The sequence below is a fragment of the Pseudophryne corroboree genome, chromosome 8, assembly GCF_028390025.1.
Source record: "Pseudophryne corroboree isolate aPseCor3 chromosome 8, aPseCor3.hap2, whole genome shotgun sequence".
NCBI lineage: Eukaryota > Metazoa > Chordata > Amphibia > Anura > Myobatrachidae > Pseudophryne > Pseudophryne corroboree.
The window spans coordinates 292,582,676-292,604,270 of NC_086451.1; the positions used below are offsets into that span (position 1 = coordinate 292,582,676).

Below are 21,595 nucleotides of genomic sequence, written 5' to 3' on the forward strand. Positions count from 1 at the left end.
TATTTTAACGATTTAGAAGGGCAACTGCCGGAGACGCGTCTTTTGCGTTCCACCGACCGGAACTCCATGCGTTCCATTCCGCGGAAGTGGCGCTGGCCGGAAGTCTCTGCGTTCCACTCGCGGAAAGAACCGTAATTAGGCTTATCCACTGGCTAATGTTTAAAGGAGGTGTACAACCTAGAGGGGGGTGTTCTCAGAGAATGAACACTCCCCCAGGTGGGATCATCAATGTACAGGTCCACTCATAGCTCACAGGGACTCGGAGGTATACCGGAGGTCACCTCACGTATAATCCTGGATTAACCTATGTGTAGCCTGTCAGTCACCACAGAAGAAAAAGAGTGCAAATGTAAATAATGATCCATAATATGAAATGTCAAAAATGTCAAAAATGACATAAGAGGGCACCAGATCAAATGACCACAACTCACCCTATGCATACAAACTAACATATATCTGATCAACAAAGGCAAATTGAATACTGATGTGAGTGTAATATCTTTATAGTAATACATTGGTATAATGTAGTAAAAGATTTTAAATAATAAAAGGGAATAGTGGGTGGTGTGGTCATTGAAATTGGTGGACCCTCGTGACTAGTATAGGACCTGGGAAGGCTCCGGGAAACAGCAGAAAAATATATATAAAAAACATAAGCAAGGACGTGTAAATAACTGTCCTTACTTTCTTAATCTCTATACATAAAAAGAACATACAAAAATGAAAAAAATAAAACATAGAACATAGAACATATAAAACACAAATCAAAACCCAGCCTGTATGTGCTGATTGTATCACAGTGCCCTATGTCCCTGAAACATACAAAGTGTGTTCCAAGGTATCCAATCAACTATGGCAAAATAAAATTCTAAAGAAAAATATTAAGGGGGTTGGCCTCATTGAGGCCCCTTGGTGACACTGTATTGAGTTTGTGTATCCAAAAGCTTTCCTTCTGTTTAAGTAACAAGGTGCGATCGCCTCCACTAACAGGTGGCGGCACCCAGTCAATCAGCTGACACTTCAGGGCAGATACTTGATGTCTAACTGACAAAAAGTGCCGTGCTACCGGTTTGTCAGAAAAGCCCACATTGAGGGCCGTGTGTATGGATGACCGATGGTTTGCCATCCTGTCGCGAAAGGGACGCGCGGTTAGTCCGACATAACATAACCCACATGGGCACTTTAAAAGGTAGACGACATGATCCAGTCGACAGTGGAGATGATATCTGATGAAGATTTTTTTCCCTGTGTGTGGGTGATACAAAAAAGGACCAGTGATCATAGATCTGCACGTTGTGCACCCCCCGCAGGAAAAACTGCCAGGTTTGGCTTGCATAAGCTGGATTTGAGATGTGTTCTGTTCAGGGAAAATCGTGGGTCTCATTAGTAATTGCTTTAGGTTGGCCCCTCGTTTGTATGCAACCATAGGAGCAGGTGTTTTAAGAAAAGGCAAACTGTTGTCGGTGGCTATTATTGGCCAATGTTTCCGTAGGGCCTTTCTGGTTGCACTTGTGGAACCATCATACTGAGTGGAACAAATCATCCGATTGTTACGAATGGGGTTTTTAACCTGTTGTCCATGAAAAATGCTGTTCGCTTTATTGAGACAGCGAGTTAGTACACTGCTAGTGTACCCTCGCTCCAGAAAGCGAGAAGTGATCTCGTTACATTGTTGATCTTTGAGTGCTGCGTTGGAATTGATCCTCATGGCTCTGAGGTACTGGGATATGGGCAATCCTTCCTTGAGGGCTGGGGGATGATGGCTGCTAGCATGCAAGGTCAGATTGCGGTCCGTGGGTTTACGGTACAACGAGGTGTCCAGTCGGTCACCATTTCTGGTGATACTGACATCCAGGAAAGTGATGTTAGTGGCCGATACTGTGTATGTGAACTTGATAGGATTATCCAAAGCATTCAATTGGTTCACCATGTCAAGAAACTCAGACTCGGTGCCCTCCCACAGCAAGAAGACGTCATCAATGTACCGTTTAAAGAAGGCAATCTTATGCCCATACCTAGGTAATAGGTACGTATGTTCATAGTGCGCCATGAACAGATTAGCGTAGGCGGGGGCCAAATTAGACCCCATCGCGGTTCCGGCGATTTGAAGAAAATAATCATTTTTATACATAAAGTGGTTGCACGTAAGAACCAATGAGGTCAGTTCCAACACAAACTCAGTGGGGTAATCTTTGCAGGGGCTGTTGGAAAGAAATTGACGTATAACATCCAAACCTAAGTGGTGTGGTATAACGGTATAAAGGGACCCCACATCCATAGTGGCCAGAAGAGTGCCTTCACTAAGATGGGTAAATGTCCGTAGATGTGTGAGGAAATCCCCAGTGTCCTTTAAATAGCTATCAGTTTTTAATACCAAAGGCTGTAGGATACTGTCAATAAAGACAGCAATTGGCTGTAACAGAGAGCCTTCCGCGGCAATAATGGGTCTGCCGGGAGGGTGAACTAATGTCTTATGAATTTTGGGCAGAGTGTATAGGATAGGACACCTGGGTGAATTGATGGTCAAATATTTTAATGTGTCTTCACTTATGTAGCCCTGCTCAAAACCTAACTTCAGAAATTGATCGATTTTAGATTTAATTTTAGGAACCGGATTGGTGGTTAATTTCTGATAGGTCATGTCATCTGCTAATTGTCGGTTGATCTCCATGTCATAGTCAGTCCAATCTTGGACGACTATTGCTCCTCCCTTATCCGCCGGGCGGATGACTATATGGGGAGAATCCTTTAAAGTTTTTAATGCTTTCCTCTCGGCTATGGACAGGTTATCAAACATCCTTTTGGGGGGTGAGCTCTCAGAGTCTCTTTGGACTAACCGTAAATAGGTTTTGATGCTGGGATTGGAGGATGGAGGATCGAATGTCGATTTGGGTCTGAATTGAGGTATCTCTTTGTTAGTGGATTTGTTAGCAAAGAACTCCCGCAGACGGAGGGAGCGGCCAAATTTATACTGATCTATAGTTTGTTGGAATGAATTAATTCTGCATGTGGGGACGAAAGATAAACCTCGGGCAAGAAGTTTAGTTTCCGCTGGACTCAGTTCTACGCTAGATAGATTAAAGACATTGTCACCTACTGTCTCCTCCTCCCTCTTCTCTTGGTACCCCCCTCTCCTCGGGTGCGGTCTGTGCCGCTTCTGAGAACCCTGGAACGGGTAGAGGAGGCCTCTCCTCCTCGATCTAAAAAACGAGTGGAGTCGTTGTTCCCTTCGTAGTAATCGGTGTCTGAGGTAGAGGCGGAGGAAACAAATTCATGGGCAAACGGTTGGGCCCTTCGCCTAGTGTATTGTCTATTCTGACGTTCACTAGTATTGTTTCCAAGTAACCAGCGGTATACAGTATGCGTTTGGTAGTCGTTGGTTACAGTGGACAATTTTTTTCGTTTGAAAGAAATTAGATCACGTTTATAAGTGTCCACCTGTGTCTGTAGACGTTCGATCCAATTTTGGGTTTTGTCATTCTGCAGCACGGTGGTGTGAGATTTGATGGTAATATCCACTTCAGTAGATAATTTCTTTAACTCAATGCCAACTTCCTCCACTACCAGGGTCATGAGGTCAAGCGAACATTTGTTCAATACTCCACACCACCGGCTGCAGAAGACAGGGTTGTTTCTACCCAATGTTGGAACGTTAGAGATACGGAAACCCCGGGGGATTTGTTTTCTCCTGAGGTATTCCGACAAAAATTGACCATGTAAAGTCAAATCAACCTCTTTTTGTCTGTGTTTAAGCACTTTGTAAAACAAATCCACAGGGGTTTCGGCTGGTAAGGCCTCAAACTCTAATTTATCGAATAGTAATTTTTCAGTGTCCTCATCCGTAAATGAAACTATACCAGTTTCAGCTTTGGCCAGTAGGCCATCGTCCAACAAATATACCCCGCTCTGAGTCATAACACTCTTTAGACTGGAAAACTCAAACAGGTATAGCAATTAGATTAATAACATACTAAACATGACAAACAAAACATGTAAGGTTCCCGGAAATAAAGGTGGTGATCGGTGAGGAAGTCCAATCCGGTATGTTGGATGGGTGTCAGGTAGTAGGAACTGCGTATAGTAGTTCGAACAAATGTAGTCTTGGAAGATCCTGCACTCTCATCAAAAGTAATAACGACGGCGGGTGCTCCTAATGACCTGAGAGGCCACCAATATACCACAACAACCACCTAGGTGGAAGGTGCACTCACGCCCAGAAATTAGTCTCTGAAGTCACTTGTAAATTCAGTATATTCTTATTCGGGTTCACTGTTGATGCCGTATTTCATCGACGTTTCGGTCCTTATGCGGACCTTTATCAAGATTGGCACTTAAATCACCTATACAATCAGAAACAGTTACAATTAATATGTATAAGAACCCAGATTTATTCAACACCAACACCACCAGTGCCTCCCAGGCCCTGAAGACTGTCACAAAAACCAGAAAACGTATTAAAAAGCTGTTTTTTTATATATGTAAAAAAGAGATACTTGGAAATAATCCACGTGTGATGAAAGAGACACCTCCACCGTTAGGACTATCTGTTTAGATAGGCAAATGATTACCTGGACGGCAAGCCAGATCACTCAGATGCGTGGAATGGCCTTCAAAGTTGGCAACATGCCTGATCACATAATGAAGTTAAAAAGCCTATAACGTAGGGGAAGCTGCAAGGCGTAGTCACCTATTAGATAAATAACAGAGTAACTACACCATAAGAAAATACACTAACAACGTCATTTTGGAAAAGATCATATCTAGTTACATGTAGAAATAGCTCATGGCAGCTTGTGGGCTCTGTACATGTGTCAGACACTCAGTCTGTAAGGAGGCACAACAGGAAAAAATAATCACCAACCGTAATCATGTGTCAGAAGGGAGCTGCAGGAGAACCATACTCACTGCTCAAGTGTCCAGAGCCAAATGGAAGCTGCATAAAGTTCAGCCTCAGCTGAGCACTATTTAAGGATCAACCACAGGAAGTGCCAATTAGGGAGATTAGTATAAACCCAGTCTCTCATTAACTGATCACCTCTCAGATAACTAACTCAGACCAACTGGGTAAAACGTTACAGGGTTCACAGGACAGGCAGTGGCTATCGCTAACGCACGGCTACTTAAATGAGTGTATTTTAACGATTTAGAAGGGCAACTGCCGGAGACGCGTCTTTTGCGTTCCACCGACCGGAACTCCATGCGTTCCATTCCGCGGAAGTGGCGCTGGCCGGAAGTCTCTGCGTTCCACTCGCGGAAAGAACCGTAATTAGGCTTATCCACTGGCTAATGTTTAAAGGAGGTGTACAACCTAGAGGGGGGTGTTCTCAGAGAATGAACACTCCCCCAGGTGGGATCATCAATGTACAGGTCCACTCATAGCTCACAGGGACTCGGAGGTATACCGGAGGTCACCTCACGTATAATCCTGGATTAACCTATGTGTAGCCTGTCAGTCACCACAGAAGAAAAAGAGTGCAAATGTAAATAATGATCCATAATATGAAATGTCAAAAATGTCAAAAATGACATAAGAGGGCACCAGATCAAATGACCACAACTCACCCTATGCATACAAACTAACATATATCTGATCAACAAAGGCAAATTGAATACTGATGTGAGTGTAATATCTTTATAGTAATACATTGGTATAATGTAGTAAAAGATTTTAAATAATAAAAGGGAATAGTGGGTGGTGTGGTCATTGAAATTGGTGGACCCTCGTGACTAGTATAGGACCTGGGAAGGCTCCGGGAAACAGCAGAAAAATATATATAAAAAACATAAGCAAGGACGTGTAAATAACTGTCCTTACTTTCTTAATCTCTATACATAAAAAGAACATACAAAAATGAAAAAAATAAAACATAGAACATAGAACATATAAAACACAAATCAAAACCCAGCCTGTATGTGCTGATTGTATCACAGTGCCCTATGTCCCTGAAACATACAAAGTGTGTTCCAAGGTATCCAATCAACTATGGCAAAATAAAATTCTAAAGAAAAATATTAAGGGGGTTGGCCTCATTGAGGCCCCTTGGTGACACTGTATTGAGTTTGTGTATCCAAAAGCTTTCCTTCTGTTTAAGTAACAAGGTGCGATCGCCTCCACTAACAGGTGGCGGCACCCAGTCAATCAGCTGACACTTCAGGGCAGATACTTGATGTCTAACTGACAAAAAGTGCCGTGCTACCGGTTTGTCAGAAAAGCCCACATTGAGGGCCGTGTGTATGGATGACCGATGGTTTGCCATCCTGTCGCGAAAGGGACGCGCGGTTAGTCCGACATAACATAACCCACATGGGCACTTTAAAAGGTAGACGACATGATCCAGTCGACAGTGGAGATATCTGATGAAGATTTTTTTCCCTGTGTGTGGGTGATACAAAAAAGGACCAGTGATCATAGATCTGCACGTTGTGCACCCCCCCCGCAGGAAAAACTGCCAGGTTTGGCTTGCATAAGCTGGATTTGAGATGTGTTCTGTTCAGGGAAAATCGTGGGTCTCATTAGTAATTGCTTTAGGTTGGCCCCTCGTTTGTATGCAACCATAGGAGCAGGTGTTTTAAGAAAAGGCAAACTGTTGTCGGTGGCTATTATTGGCCAATGTTTCCGTAGGGCCTTTCTGGTTGCACTTGTGGAACCATCATACTGAGTGGAACAAATCATCCGATTGTTACGAATGGGGTTTTTAACCTGTTGTCCATGAAAAATGCTGTTCGCTTTATTGAGACAGCGAGTAAGTACACTGCTAGTGTACCCTCGCTCCAGAAAGCGAGAAGTGATCTCGTTACATTGTTGATCTTTGAGTGCTGCGTTGGAATTGATCCTCATGGCTCTGAGGTACTGGGATATGGGCAATCCTTCCTTGAGGGCTGGGGGATGATGGCTGCTAGCATGCAAGGTCAGATTGCGGTCCGTGGGTTTACGGTACAACGAGGTGTCCAGTCGGTCACCATTTCTGGTGATACTGACATCCAGGAAAGTGATGTTAGTGGCCGATACTGTGTATGTGAACTTGATAGGATTATCCAAAGCATTCAATTGGTTCACCATGTCAAGAAACTCAGACTCGGTGCCCTCCCACAGCAAGAAGACGTCATCAATGTACCGTTTAAAGAAGGCAATCTTATGCCCATACCTAGGTAACAGGTACGTATGTTCATAGTGCGCCATGAACAGATTAGCGTAGGCGGGGGCCAAATTAGACCCCATCGCGGTTCCGGCCGCGGAAGGCTCTCTGTTACAGCCAATTGCTGTCTTTATTGACAGTATCCTACAGCCTTTGGTATTAAAAACTGATAGCTATTTAAAGGACACTGGGGATTTCCTCACACATCTACGGACATTTACCCATCTTAGTGAAGGCACTCTTCTGGCCACTATGGATGTGGGGTCCCTTTATACCGTTATACCACACCACTTAGGTTTGGATATTATACGTCAATTTCTTTCCAACAGCCCCTGCAAAGATTACCCCACTGAGTTTGTGTTGGAACTGACCTCATTGGTTCTTACGTGCAACCACTTTATGTATAAAAATGATTATTTTCTTCAAATCGCCGGAACCGCGATGGGGTCTAATTTGGCCCCCGCCTACGCTAATCTGTTCATGGCGCACTATGAACATACGTACCTGTTACCTAGGTATGGGCATAAGATTGCCTTCTTTAAACGGTACATTGATGACGTCTTCTTGCTGTGGGAGGGCACCGAGTCTGAGTTTCTTGACATGGTGAACCAATTGAATGCTTTGGATAATCCTATCAAGTTCACATACACAGTATCGGCCACTAACATCACTTTCCTGGATGTCAGTATCACCAGAAATGGTGACCGACTGGACACCTCGTTGTACCGTAAACCCACGGACCGCAATCTGACCTTGCATGCTAGCAGCCATCATCCCCCAGCCCTCAAGGAAGGATTGCCCATATCCCAGTACCTCAGAGCCATGAGGATCAATTCCAACGCAGCACTCAAAGATCAACAATGTAACGAGATCACTTCTCGCTTTCTGGAGCGAGGGTACACTAGCAGTGTACTTACTCGCTGTCTCAATAAAGCGAACAGCATTTTTCATGGACAACAGGTTAAAAACCCCATTCGTAACAATCGGATGATTTGTTCCACTCAGTATGATGGTTCCACAAGTGCAACCAGAAAGGCCCTACGGAAACATTGGCCAATAATAGCCACCGACAACAGTTTGCCTTTTCTTAAAACACCTGCTCCTATGGTTGCATACAAACGAGGGGCCAACCTAAAGCAATTACTAATGAGACCCACGATTTTCCCTGAACAGAACACATCTCAAATCCAGCTTATGCAAGCCAAACCTGGCAGTTTTTCCTGCGGGGGGTGCACAACGTGCAGATCTATGATCACTGGTCCTTTTTTGTATCACCCACACACAGGGAAAAAAATCTTCATCAGATATCATCTCCACTGTCGACTGGATCATGTCGTCTACCTTTTAAAGTGCCCATGTGGGTTATGTTATGTCGGACTAACCGCGCGTCCCTTTCGCGACAGGATGGCAAACCATCGGTCATCCATACACACGGCCCTCAATGTGGGCTTTTCTGACAAACCGGTAGCACGGCACTTTTTGTCAGTTAGACATCAAGTATCTGCCCTGAAGTGTCAGCTGATTGACTGGGTGCCGCCACCTGTTAGTGGAGGCGATCGCACCTTGTTACTTAAACAGAAGGAAAGCTTTTGGATACACAAACTCAATACAGTGTCACCAAGGGGCCTCAATGAGGCCAACCCCCTTAATATTTTTCTTTAGAATTTTATTTTGCCATAGTTGATTGGATACCTTGGAACACACTTTGTATGTTTCAGGGACATAGGGCACTGTGATACAATCAGCACATACAGGCTGGGTTTTGATTTGTGTTTTATATGTTCTATGTTCTATGTTTTATTTTTTTCATTTTTGTATGTTCTTTTTATGTATAGAGATTAAGAAAGTAAGGACAGTTATTTACACGTCCTTGCTTATGTTTTTTATATATATTTTTCTGCTGTTTCCCGGAGCCTTCCCAGGTCCTATACTAGTCACGAGGGTCCACCAATTTCAATGACCACACCACCCACTATTCCCTTTTATTATTTAAAATCTTTTACTACATTATACCAATGTATTACTATAAAGATATTACACTCACATCAGTATTCAATTTGCCTTTGTTGATCAGATATATGTTAGTTTGTATGCATAGGGTGAGTTGTGGTCATTTGATCTGGTGCCCTCTTATGTCATTTTTGACATTTTTGACATTTCATATTATGGATCATTATTTACATTTGCACTCTTTTTCTTCTGTGGTGACTGACAGGCTACACATAGGTTAATCCAGGATTATACGTGAGGTGACCTCCGGTATACCTCCGAGTCCCTGTGAGCTATGAGTGGACCTGTACATTGATGATCCCACCTGGGGGAGTGTTCATTCTCTGAGAACACCCCCCTCTAGGTTGTACACCTCCTTTAAACATTAGCCAGTGGATAAGCCTAATTACGGTTCTTTCCGCGAGTGGAACGCAGAGACTTCCGGCCAGCGCAACTTCCGCGGAATGGAACGCATGGAGTTCCGGTCGGTGGAACGCAAAAGACGCGTCTCCGGCAGTTGCCCTTCTAAATCGTTAAAATACACTCATTTAAGTAGCCGTGCGTTAGCGATAGCCACTGCCTGTCCTGTGAACCCTGTAACGTTTTACCCAGTTGGTCTGAGTTAGTTATCTGAGAGGTGATCAGTTAATGAGAGACTGGGTTTATACTAATCTCCCTAATTGGCACTTCCTGTGGTTGATCCTTAAATAGTGCTCAGCTGAGGCTGAACTTTATGCAGCTTCCATTTGGCTCTGGACACTTGAGCAGTGAGTATGGTTCTCCTGCAGCTCCCTTCTGACACATGATTACGGTTGGTGATTATTTTTTCCTGTTGTGCCTCCTTACAGACTGAGTGTCTGACACATGTACAGAGCCCACAAGCTGCCATGAGCTATTTCTACATGTAACTAGGTATGATCTTTTCCAAAATGACGTTGTTAGTGTATTTTCTTATGGTGTAGTTACTCTGTTATTTATCTAATAGGTGACTACGCCTTGCAGCTTCCCCTACGTTATAGGCTTTTTAACTTCATTATGTGATCAGGCATGTTGCCAACTTTGAAGGCCATTCCACGCATCTGAGTGATCTGGCTTGCCGTCCAGGTAATCATTTGCCTATCTAAACAGATAGTCCTAACGGTGGAGGTGTCTCTTTCATCACACGTGGATTATTTCCAAGTATCTCTTTTTTACATATATAAAAAAACAGCTTTTTAATACGTTTTCTGGTTTTTGTGACAGTCTTCAGGGCCTGGGAGGCACTGGTGGTGTTGGTGTTGAATAAATCTGGGTTCTTATACATATTAATTGTAACTGTTTCTGATTGTATAGGTGATTTAAGTGCCAATCTTGATAAAGGTCCGCATAAGGACCGAAACGTCGATGAAATACGGCATCAACAGTGAACCCGAATAAAAATATACTGAATTTACAAGTGACTTCAGAGACTAATTTCTGGGCGTGAGTGCACCTTCCACCTAGGTGGTTGTTGTGGTTTATATATATATATATATATATAAAAACAAAAATAAGTCCCCGGTATAGTATACATTTTGTCCAGTGGTACTTTCCACTTATTCAAAAGTGGTTGTATCCCTTTTCATAAGGTGCAGGTTTCTGGGTAAGCTGGGTGATTAGGTTTTCTTCTTCTTACATAGAATCCTCACACCAAGGTCACCTGACAAACAGTAATTAGTCTTTCAGTTTTTATGTAACCAATAAAAATGTATTTACAAAAAAGGTTTAAAAACTTTTCAATTTTCAAAATGTACAATGCATTTCAGCAATATTTTTACTTCATCAGGGGTATTTTTACTATCCTGATATCTCCAACTTTTTCAGCAGCCGTAGAGTTTGTATGCTTCATGTTATTATTATCCTGATTGCTCCCGCTTTTCAGCAGCCACAGGTATATAGCAAATCCACATGAGTTAATTTCAATGAAGGATCCAATAACATGGCATCTTTTAAATATCCTCCAAATATGCAAATTTTTGTCGTAATCTGTCTGTGCCTGATGGTGTGTCCTAGACTCTCTCCAAATAATAAATCCTGTATATACATAGGGTCCAGTATGAATAGCCGACGTACAGAATCCCGGCTGTCATAATACCAATGTCCTGCAGCCTAACCCTACCATACCCCTTAGTGCCTGACCCTAACCACCCCATGGAGGGGCCCAGATGTAAGTCCCCATCCCGCTGTCTAAACCTAACCTTTCCCCCAAACCGGCAGCCTGACCCTAACCCCCATGGGGGGTGCCTATCCCTTTCTCACTGCAGCCTAACCCTAATCTACCCCCTCCCTCCAGCCTAACCCCCCCATCTGGTGCCTAAACCCAACCGGCTATACTTACGGTTGGGACGACGGTCACTTTTTGGAGTTCCGACATAACGATTCTAAAGGGTGTCAGGATTCAGGCGTTGGTATTGCGACTGCTGGAATCTCGAAAGCCAGCATTCTGGCCACATCCCATATATATATATATATATATATATATATATATATACACACACAAATAATGAATTTATATATATATATATATATATATATGTATATATACACGCACCTACCAGCCATAACATTGAAATCACTGACACCACTTTCACACATGTGACCTGGAAATTTGCTGGGAATTTCCTGATCGGGATTAGGGTGGTGGACAGGGACTTAGTTCCAGGTTGTTTGCATTCACATATACAAGAAATCCCGGGGTGATGCGCGTTCACGTGCAAAGACCTAGGATTTTTATGTATGTGTGAAAGGGGTATGACAGGTAAAATTAATTACTGTACATTAAATATCTTGTTACAATGGCACCCATCATGGGGTGGGATATATTAGGCAACAAGTGAACAGTCTTTTCATGAAGTTAATGTGTTGGAAAAAGGAAAAATGGGCAAGCATAAGGATCTGAGCGACTTTGACAAGGGCCAACTTGCGATGGCTAGGTGCAGTGGTCAGTACACTACCTACTAAGGTTAGGCCATCTGGTCCAATCCCACAGAAGAGCTACTGTAGCACAAATTATGGAAAAGTTCATGCTGGCTATTATAGAATGGCGTCGGGACACACAGTGCATCCCAGCTTGCTGCGTATGTGGATGCGTAGCCGTAGACTGGTCAGAGTACCCATGCTGACCCCTGTCCACTACTGAAAGTGCCTACAATGGGTACGTAAAATGTCAGAACTGTACCATGGAGCAATGAAAAAGGTGGACTAGTGTGATGAGTCACATTTTCTTTTACATTATGGAGATGACCGGTTGCATGTGTGTCAGTTACCTGTCGAAGAGATGGCTCCAGGATGCATTATGGGAAGAAGACAAGCTGGCAGAGGCAGTGTGTTGCTCTGGGCAATGTTCTTCTGGGAAACCTTGAGTCCTGACATTCATGTGGATATTACACGTACCACCTACCCAAACATTTTTGCAGACCAAGTATACCCCTTCATGGCAACAGTATTCCCTGATGACAGTGGCCTCCCTCAGCAGGATAACGGGCCCTGCCACATTTTAAAAATTGTTCAGGAATGGTTTGAGGAACATGACAAAATATTTCAATGTGTTGACTTGGCCTCCAAATTCCCCATATCTCAATCCGATAAAGCATCTGTGGGATGTACTTCAAAAACAAGTCTGAGCCATGGAAACCCCACCTCGCAACTTACAGAACTTAAAGGATCTGTCTAAAGTTTTGTGCCAAATACCACAGGACACCTTCAGAGGTGGAGTCCATGCCTAGATGGGTCAGAGCTGTTTTGGCAGCATGAGGGTGACTTACACAATATTAGACAGGTGGTTTTCTGCATGATATATACACTATATATATATATATATATATATATATACACACTCACTTTTGCAAAAGAAAAGAAAAAAAGACCAGCACTCACATTTTGTACATATATATATATATATATATATATATAGAGAGAGAGAGAGAGAGAGAGAGAGAGAGAGAGAGAGAGAGAGAGACGAGAGAGAGATGTAGATATATATACATTTAAAATGACACATTAACATATTACCCCTCGGCAAAGACAGTTAACACAATAGACAAGTCCGTAAGGTTCCAGGTAAGGGTGCCACCTCTCTCCAACTCGATACTTCCTGTCTTGGAAGACACAGTACGTCTCTGAATCTACAGGGATGAGAGAGACAGCTTTCAGTTATAGTCTCAGGATGCAGTGCATATCATTGGTAAAGAGGTGGTTTGGCTAGGATCAGGATTCACATGGTTGTGACTGGTTTCCACTATTAAATGCAATACATAGAAAGTTAATGAAATATCCGTGTGGGTTCCCTGGTTTGTGTCTTTTGGCTTTTCCATAACAGACTTTAATGTTCCCGGCCTCTGGAGCCTGAGTAAATCTAAAGGGAGTAGTGTTGGTATCAGTGACTACTGGGAATACTATATAAACCAGACCACAGAAGAACTACCCATTAGATCCTGAAATTGGAGGTAACCCCAAAGCTGTCAGCACCTCTGACTGTGAAGTCTACCAAGGAGCCAAACACTTCAGCTGAAAGAAAACCTTTCACAGTTTGGCAGCTTTCAGCACAGTCTAACGCCAGGGAAGGAGAGAAAGCAGCAGATCTACACATGCTACAGCTTAGGCTGAGAAATTAAATGTTGATTTGCAACCATAAAAAAGAAAGGTTACAATGAAAAATAAAGATAAAATGAATGAGTCCATAGGACTCTTGTGACTTTATTGCTGACAATGTATCTAACAATATATATAGAAAATTGACTAGGTAGGTAAAATGTAAAATGCATCAGCGTGAGCACAGTCATTTATTAGTTGCTCTCTCAGGAGAACGTTACAATGAGAAAAAGAAAAGCAACTATTACAATGGCTCACTTAATAAGTTCATTACAACTGAAATAATTTCAAACGTGCAAATATAGTGCTTCATTCAGATGTGCTCTGTATATAAATGCAGCAGGAGGCGACTATTACAGGCAGACACCTCCTGCTGCAGTAGTGATCTGATCTGCATCCTAGGATGCAGGCATCGGATCACTGCAACACCTTCGGAAGGCTTGCAGCACCCATGGGGTTGTGCAAACCTCCTGTCACAGATCCTCGGAAGAGGTCTACAGATCTCCATCCAACAACGGAGATCTTGGACTCTTCCTTCCCAAATGGCAGCAACATGCCTCCATTTTCACAAACAGAGGACATCAAAGCCTCATCCACGCCCCCCAAATGGCAGAAGACCATCAATCACTGACAGTCTGATACCGTACTGCGTCCTCTATCACACATGCGCAGAACATTTCCTGTGCATGTGCAAAGTTCCGAACATCAGTACTTTGTGCATCAGGACGCAGTTCTTTCAGGATCTGAATTAGCCCCACATTGACCCACTGCAACCAATTTGCAATATGGGGTAACTCATAGAAACCAATAGCAATATGAAATACCCATAGCAGGAACCCATAGCAAGCAATCAACATTATGCAGTAACCCAGAGCAACCAATCAGCAATATGCGGTAATCCATAACAACCAATCATGCAATATGTAATATCCCATAGCAACCAATCAATCGGGCAGATGTATTAACCTGGAGAAGGCATAAGGAAGTGATAAACCAGTGATAGGTGCAAGGTGAAAAATGCACCAATCAGCTCCAATATGTAAATTAACAGTTAGGAGCTGATTAGCTGGTGTATTTATCACCTTGCACTTATCACTGGTTTATCACTTCCTTATGCCTTCTCCAAGTTAGTACATATGCCCCAATGTTTGATTAATGAAAGAAAATGTTTAGTCAGTTGTTCAGTTACTGCACGTTGCCTGTGTCACCATCATAATAATTATATGTTACTTATAATTGTTGCCAAAAGTGTCACCTAACACCCCCGTCCGTATTATAATAAGACAACCCTCTTAATTAATTACAACTTTTAATAAAATGTTCATCAATAGGTCATTGCTTTTCAATTAGATGTGTTTCTTTATTGACATTAGTTAATGTGTGCTGATACAGTCTTTCCACTATGAGATGTGTTTGAAAGGGGTGTGTATCGGGATGCCGGCGTTCAGGATCCCAGCAGTCAGCATCCCGACACCAGGATCCCGGCCGCAGAACACCGACGCCGAGATCCCGGCCGCAGAATGCTCACCACGCTGCGGGCTTTGTGGAAACCTGCGGTCGCTGCAGGTTTTATTCCCACTCTATGGGTGTCGTGGACACCCACGAGTGGGAATAGTCCCTGCTGGTCGGCATGCCGACCATTGGGTTTCTCAGCGGGCAAGATGTAGGGGAGGTAACTACGTCCCGTTTAAAAGGCATGAAAGGCATCTTATTGAATTAGTTCTTGAGGCCCAATTACTGCTACATAGAGTCCTGCTAATTGGGAACACATTGCATTTACACAGTCTCACTTCAAACTCATAAGAATATCTTATCCCACCAAACACAATCTTGTTTTTGCAACAACTAATAATTAGAGATGAGCGGATTCGGTTTTACTCGGATTTACTCAGATTTACCCGAATCTCCTTATTGACTATCGGTCAGCCAATTTTTTTTGGTTAGCCAATAAAAAAAATACCAAAAATAAGAAATGGCGATAATTCTGGCGTAAATAACCGAGTAAATCTGAACCCGCTCATCTCTACTAATAATTATTAATGGAAATCTGTGTACAAATAGCTATGCCCATCCTAAGTTGCAAAACTAGCCTCCTCTCACAGGTAACATCATCCTGTCATTCCTATACTGTATATCTTTTACATATAAGGATTAAAGTATAAAACTGTAAGAAGCTTTAAGTTACCACAAGACCTTAGCACATAAACCCAATGAAATAATTCAAACACTACAAAAACAACACCAGAGATCTATAGACTGATTATGTTAATTAAATATTGTACATTTAACTGTACTATTCCCATAGGACTTCTATGTTGAAATTAGTGGCCCAAAACCAGAAAAGGATTTTTTAAAACTTTATAACTTGGCATCTAATAATGAAAAGCTTTCCCCCCCAAAAAAATAATAATAACTATGATGTTTTTATAAACATTATCTTTATGTTTCCATGCCAGCAGAGCTAGCTCTTGTTATGATTAACAAAACATATTTTCAAAGGGTATTCTTATTTTATAATTTGGTATTATTTTATCTTTCAAGATTGTAGCGAAAACATTATTTGCAGTATTGTTTTTAGAAACATGAAAGTTGTTATTGTATTTTAGTCAATCAATTACCAGGAGTTTGGCTCAGACACCTGGGGGTTTAAAACTTAGCTAAAACTTAGTTAAACAAAGCAGAAAGTATGTTTCTCCTGTTGGTTGGGTTTCAGCTAAACCATTTAAAGTTAGACAAGTATGAAATATGTATGAAACTTGTTCAAATATGTTTGCACATAAATTATAGCAGTTTTACCTGTGAAGCATTGCAATGGATCCATGAACCTGTTTACACTATTTCATATGTGCATGTTTTTAAATGAATGGCCTGACAAACCCTACTTCTAGGGAGCACCGTGGAAGTCTAATATCTTTAATTGGAATATTATCTATTTTAGTGGTATTTGACAGTGGTCCCCAGGGGTGGGGGTGGGGTGGGAGAAGGGTTCAAGGCAGTGAATAGACTGTCTAGTTAGACAGTCAATAGGTTGACCACATATGGATGAAACATAGTCAAAAGATCAACAGGTAAAAGGTCTGGTAAAAGGGGGCTGGCTAGAGAGCCAGAGGGCGGCTGGCTGCAGCTAGAGAGTCACTGTGGGTCTGGAGAGACAAAATCAGGCTAAAGATGGATAGACAGAAGGGGTGGGGGCTGGAGCTTGAGGGACAGAAGAAGGACTGGAGCTGGAGAGACGAAGGGGGTAGGGGGTGGGGGGGTTGGAGCTGAAAAGACAGAACAGTGGTTGGAGAGAGAAGGAGGGCTGGTTAGAGAGACAGAAGGGGGAATGGCTAGAGAACCAGAAGGGGGGTTGTCTAGAGAGACAAATGGGGGGCAGGCTAGAGAGACAGATGGGGGGCAGGCTAGAGAGACCGAAGGGAGGCTGGCTGGAGAGACAGAAGGGGTGCTGACGGGAGCTGCAAAGACCCTGAGGGGCTTGGGAGACAGAAGAAGGCTTGATAGATAGAAGGGGGCTGGTTTTAGTTGGAGAGACAGAAGAAAGCTGGAGAGACAGAAGGAGGCTGAAGAGTCCGGCATGGGCTGGCTGGAGCTGGAGAGACACTAAGGTGCTACAGCTGCAGAAACATGGAAGATGAGTCTAAAGAGGACTGGAGGAAGTGGCTGGAGATTATTATAAACTTGCAGGACTACTTGTACATTGCTAACTCCTTTACCCCCACAGCTGTACCACTGCTCATGCGCCTTCGGGGGATGTGGGGGTATCACTGTCTATTTCACTTCAGGTGGAGGTCCCTACCTATTTTTTCAGTCTGGGGCCCCACAATTTCTCATGGCAGCCTTGCTCACTATCAACAGGTACAGTGGATTTAATGAGCAGTGACTAAGAAACTTATAAAATAGCACAACATGTACTGTCTGCAGCACCATCAACAGAGAGCACCAGTCTTTGTATGGGTACGTCTATATGAGAAGTTTGTTTGGTTATGATTATGAATACATTTTAGAATGGTTTTCCAGCTTCTGTGAGAGCACACATCCCAGTCATGCTTGAGAGGCACAGGTTACCTAGATACTCTGAGAAGGAGCTGCTTATACCCAAACCCCAATTTCCACTATAATTATTTACAGAGCACCAGGCTATCACACCTGTGTTGCCTGTCACCTTTGTACTCTTTTATTAAATAAATGCTATGAAAACTCTGTAAAATCCATCTGCTGCACTGGATTCACCATATTAAACCCAGATAGTGCACAAAAGAGGCTGACTAGCATGATAACCTCTGCTTCTCCCATCTCCTCACCGTCAGCCTCCATAGAGTACTGGCAAGAAGGGATAGAGGGCTGTTTATTATGCTTTTCACATAATATGTGCACTTTCCATCTTTCTAGTGATGAGTAAAGGTAATTCATGTTTTTTTCCTTATGTGCCTGAATGAATATGATAAGTAGAGATGAGCGGGTTCGGATTTACTCGGTTCTTAAGGCCAGAATTATCGCAAGTTCTTTTTTTATGGATTTTTCTTATTAGCTAAACGAAACACGTGACGTCCGTGAGCCAATAAGGAGATTCGGGTAAATCCGAGTAAAACAGGACCCGCTCATCTCTAATGATAAGGCAGTATTGGTTCAGGGTTCAGTATACCGACAATGGCATCTCAGCCATCAGTATGCCGGCAGTGGGGCGAGCGCAAAGAGTCCCCTTGCAGGCTTGCTGCACTTGTCACACTGCAGGCTCAGTGGCTCACTGCGCTCGCCACAGGTTCTATTCCTGCTCTATGGGTGTTGTGGACACCCATGAGCGGGAATAGACCCTGTTAGCCGGGATTCAGGCTGTCAGATTTGTCAGCGGTCGGATACCCAGTGTTGGTATCCTGATCGCCAGAATCCCAACCATTGGCAACTTAACTGCATCCCTTGGTTCATATTAGTCCAATTGTTTTACTTTATTTGACATCTAGAGAACAAGAATATATTTATATCCTATGCAAACAAATCACAAGTGTGTCTGGGTTTTTCATTTCTAAATTAGGGAAGCTCAGACAGACTAAAACAAGAGTGTGAAAGCGATGATCCTGATTATAGGTAATGCAATACATCCTTTCTGTGTCCATAAAGACATTTACAAACACAAGAACAAAACATCATCTTAATGTCATCAAATGATCACCAGGTTCTCCATGTTGTTAACTGTCAAATGTGTGACTGAAGCCCTATGATCTAATGTCCACAGACAGAGGTGTTAGTTAGCTCATGCGGTCACCTACTAAGAGATAACGCAGAAATTCTGCACAGAAGGTCTGTGTATCTCCTAAGCCATGCCTATAAAACAGTCTTAGGATGCAGCATCAAGTATGTGATTTATTAGAAAGCCAAGCTTGTATGAAGATATTTTGGGATAAGATATTGCGAGCTGCAAGAATGGGGACCAATAAACAATATATAGTTCAGCGGACTCACATGTTAGTCATCAAGTTATTTAAAGAACATTAATTGCATTGCTAAATGTCCCTCATAATTGACTGCTTGACAGATCTATAACACAGTGTAAGGATCTGCAAGGAAATCTGTCATATGAAGCCCTTTCATGTACTATAGACGCTGTTGCAGCTGCTCACCACCCAGGAAGCAATTATCAATTTTGAACCTGAATATTACTTTTTGGTGTGACTTAAACCATAAATTTTCAGCACCACCCAATGTTAAGGTACACAGTAATCTTTCATTGATACAGTAGTTACAGGATTTAAATACACGTGTTTATATTCAAGGTTGCTGTCAAGATCCGGGCTAGAGCCAGCCATTACTCACCACGATGCCAGCTTCCACGGGTCAGGGGTGCTGTCAGATGTCAGCTGTGGCCCTGGCCGGTAGCCGCTATACATGCTGTAGTGGAATGCATGGAGTATACAGGATATTGGGCAGCCATGTTACAGGGTCAGCTGATTGCAGTAATGCCCAATTGGAACCCTTGAATTGCTCAGCTGATTACTCTCACCAATGGCAGACTGTCTCAGGGTATATAAGTGGGATCCTGGGAACAGAAAGGCACCTGAACAACTTACTTCTTTAGTGTTACTGCTCCAGGTTTCAGGCTCCACTCTGTGTTCCCACATGTTTCCAAGGGCATTTCTACATTGATCATTGATCAATGTTATTCAGCATCGATCCAGCATCGATTGCTTCTTCAAGTGTTTTCTAGTTCTTCAGTGTCTCAAGTACTGAGTGCCATCGGTTAACATCAATTGCTTCTTCAAGTATCTTCTAGTTCTTCAACGTCTCAAGTACTGAGTGCCATCAGCTACCATCAATTGCTTCTTCATGTGTTTTCTAGTTCTTCAGTATCTCAAGTACTGAGTGCCATTGGTTACCATCGATTGATTTTTCATATGCAGAGTGCCATTGGTCACCATCGATTGCTTCCTCAAGTATCTTCTAGTTCTCTAGTATCTCTAGTACCGAATGCGATCGGTCACCATCAAATGTTTCTTCAGCTATCAGGTACCATCGGTCACCACTGATTGTTTCTTCTAGTTCTCCACGGCCTCAAGCACTGTGTGCCTTCAGGTACCATTGTTCATTTCCTCAAATAATTTCCACTAATTCAGTGTTTCTACTCAGTGGTCTTCTCAGTGGTTTATACTCAGCATCTAGTTTTCCTGGTTCATCAAAGACTCATTCATATACCACAGACTACCACTAGTTATCTATCCTCTGACTCCTCAGCTATTACCGGGTACCTGTCCAGGGGGCCGCAACCTGCCTATGAGGAGCTGCGAAACCCAAATCCCCATTGGAGGGGGTCACTGGTGAAAACCTTCTGGTGGGTTAGACTCAGCGCCTCTGGTCAGGTCTCATCAACATCCGGTATTAGCAGTGCATGAGGAGATCATATATTTGACCCTCTTGTCCACGGTGGCAATCCAACCCAGTAACCTCCCTCTCACAAATCACCTGCTGAGTTCACAGGGACCCAGGACATGACAGTTGCTCAATAAACTGCAAGGGCATTAGTAAACATTTAGAAAAATATTGCATAATAAATTACGGTATATATTAATTATAATATAGTAAACATCTTTAAATAAAACTATTACACCCATGCACATATACAGGTATGAACCAAATCATTTGCAACAGATTATATACTGTATATAGGAAGAGCCAATTATTTTTAATAGACAAAATTTCTTCGAAAAATAGACAGTAATAAAAAGGTAACATAACACAACCACTTATATTATCAACATATTTAACAATATGACCTCTTTGGATTACATCAGACCCTTGGCTATTAAACGTGTATTTTATAATCTTACACCAACACTAAAAAGCATGTAAGGAAATAAGTGACATATAGAGGAAATGCCAATAAAACATTAAAAATGTGAGAATTACAGTCTTTTGCCCTAATATAACTTGCAGTGACAGGTGTAGAGTAAAAGCCTCATAAACATGGTGATTTTGTGCCCTGTTAATGGGGCTTTCCCACTGCACGTCCCTGTTGTTCTGTACCTAGACTTACTTGTATGCAGTTTTACCATCTTCTCATCATGATAATAGAGCAGTTTATCTAATAGATTAACATTCTAAAATGTAACAGCCTGGTGTCCATGTACAAGGGGATAATGCAGTGTGTTATATGTGTGCAATGGCGCTTCGCTTGTATACATGATACATCAGTTACACCCCAAACATGACAAAATTGTTACAGACAATATTGTCTCCCCTTGTATACAGTATGTGGACAGAACAGTGTCGCTGTCACATGCCATATTGGTAAGGATAAAATATATGTGAAATAAAGAGGACTTCCATAATATTAAAGCAGAAAGTGGGACAGCCGTGTGATAAAGTTTTCTCAT

General features: G+C 42.6%; 1 protein-coding gene and 1 long non-coding RNA gene across 2 annotated transcripts in view; one reads left to right on the forward strand and one right to left on the reverse strand.

The window, feature by feature from the left end:
- The window catches only part of CHRDL1 (chordin like 1), a 265,958-nt gene that overhangs the window by 135,187 nt on the left and 109,176 nt on the right, over positions 1 to 21,595 (reverse strand). The window contains exon 3 of the mRNA XM_063937307.1: positions 13,155 to 13,267. Within this exon, the coding sequence (XP_063793377.1) occupies positions 13,155 to 13,267 (113 nt within the window). The remainder of the gene's footprint in view (positions 1 to 13,154; positions 13,268 to 21,595) is intronic.
- On the forward strand, positions 9,869 to 10,589 carry LOC134948984 (uncharacterized). Its single transcript, XR_010183074.1, has 4 exons — positions 9,869 to 9,892; positions 9,974 to 10,037; positions 10,111 to 10,229; positions 10,458 to 10,589. It is a non-coding gene; the product is annotated as an uncharacterized LOC134948984 (long non-coding RNA).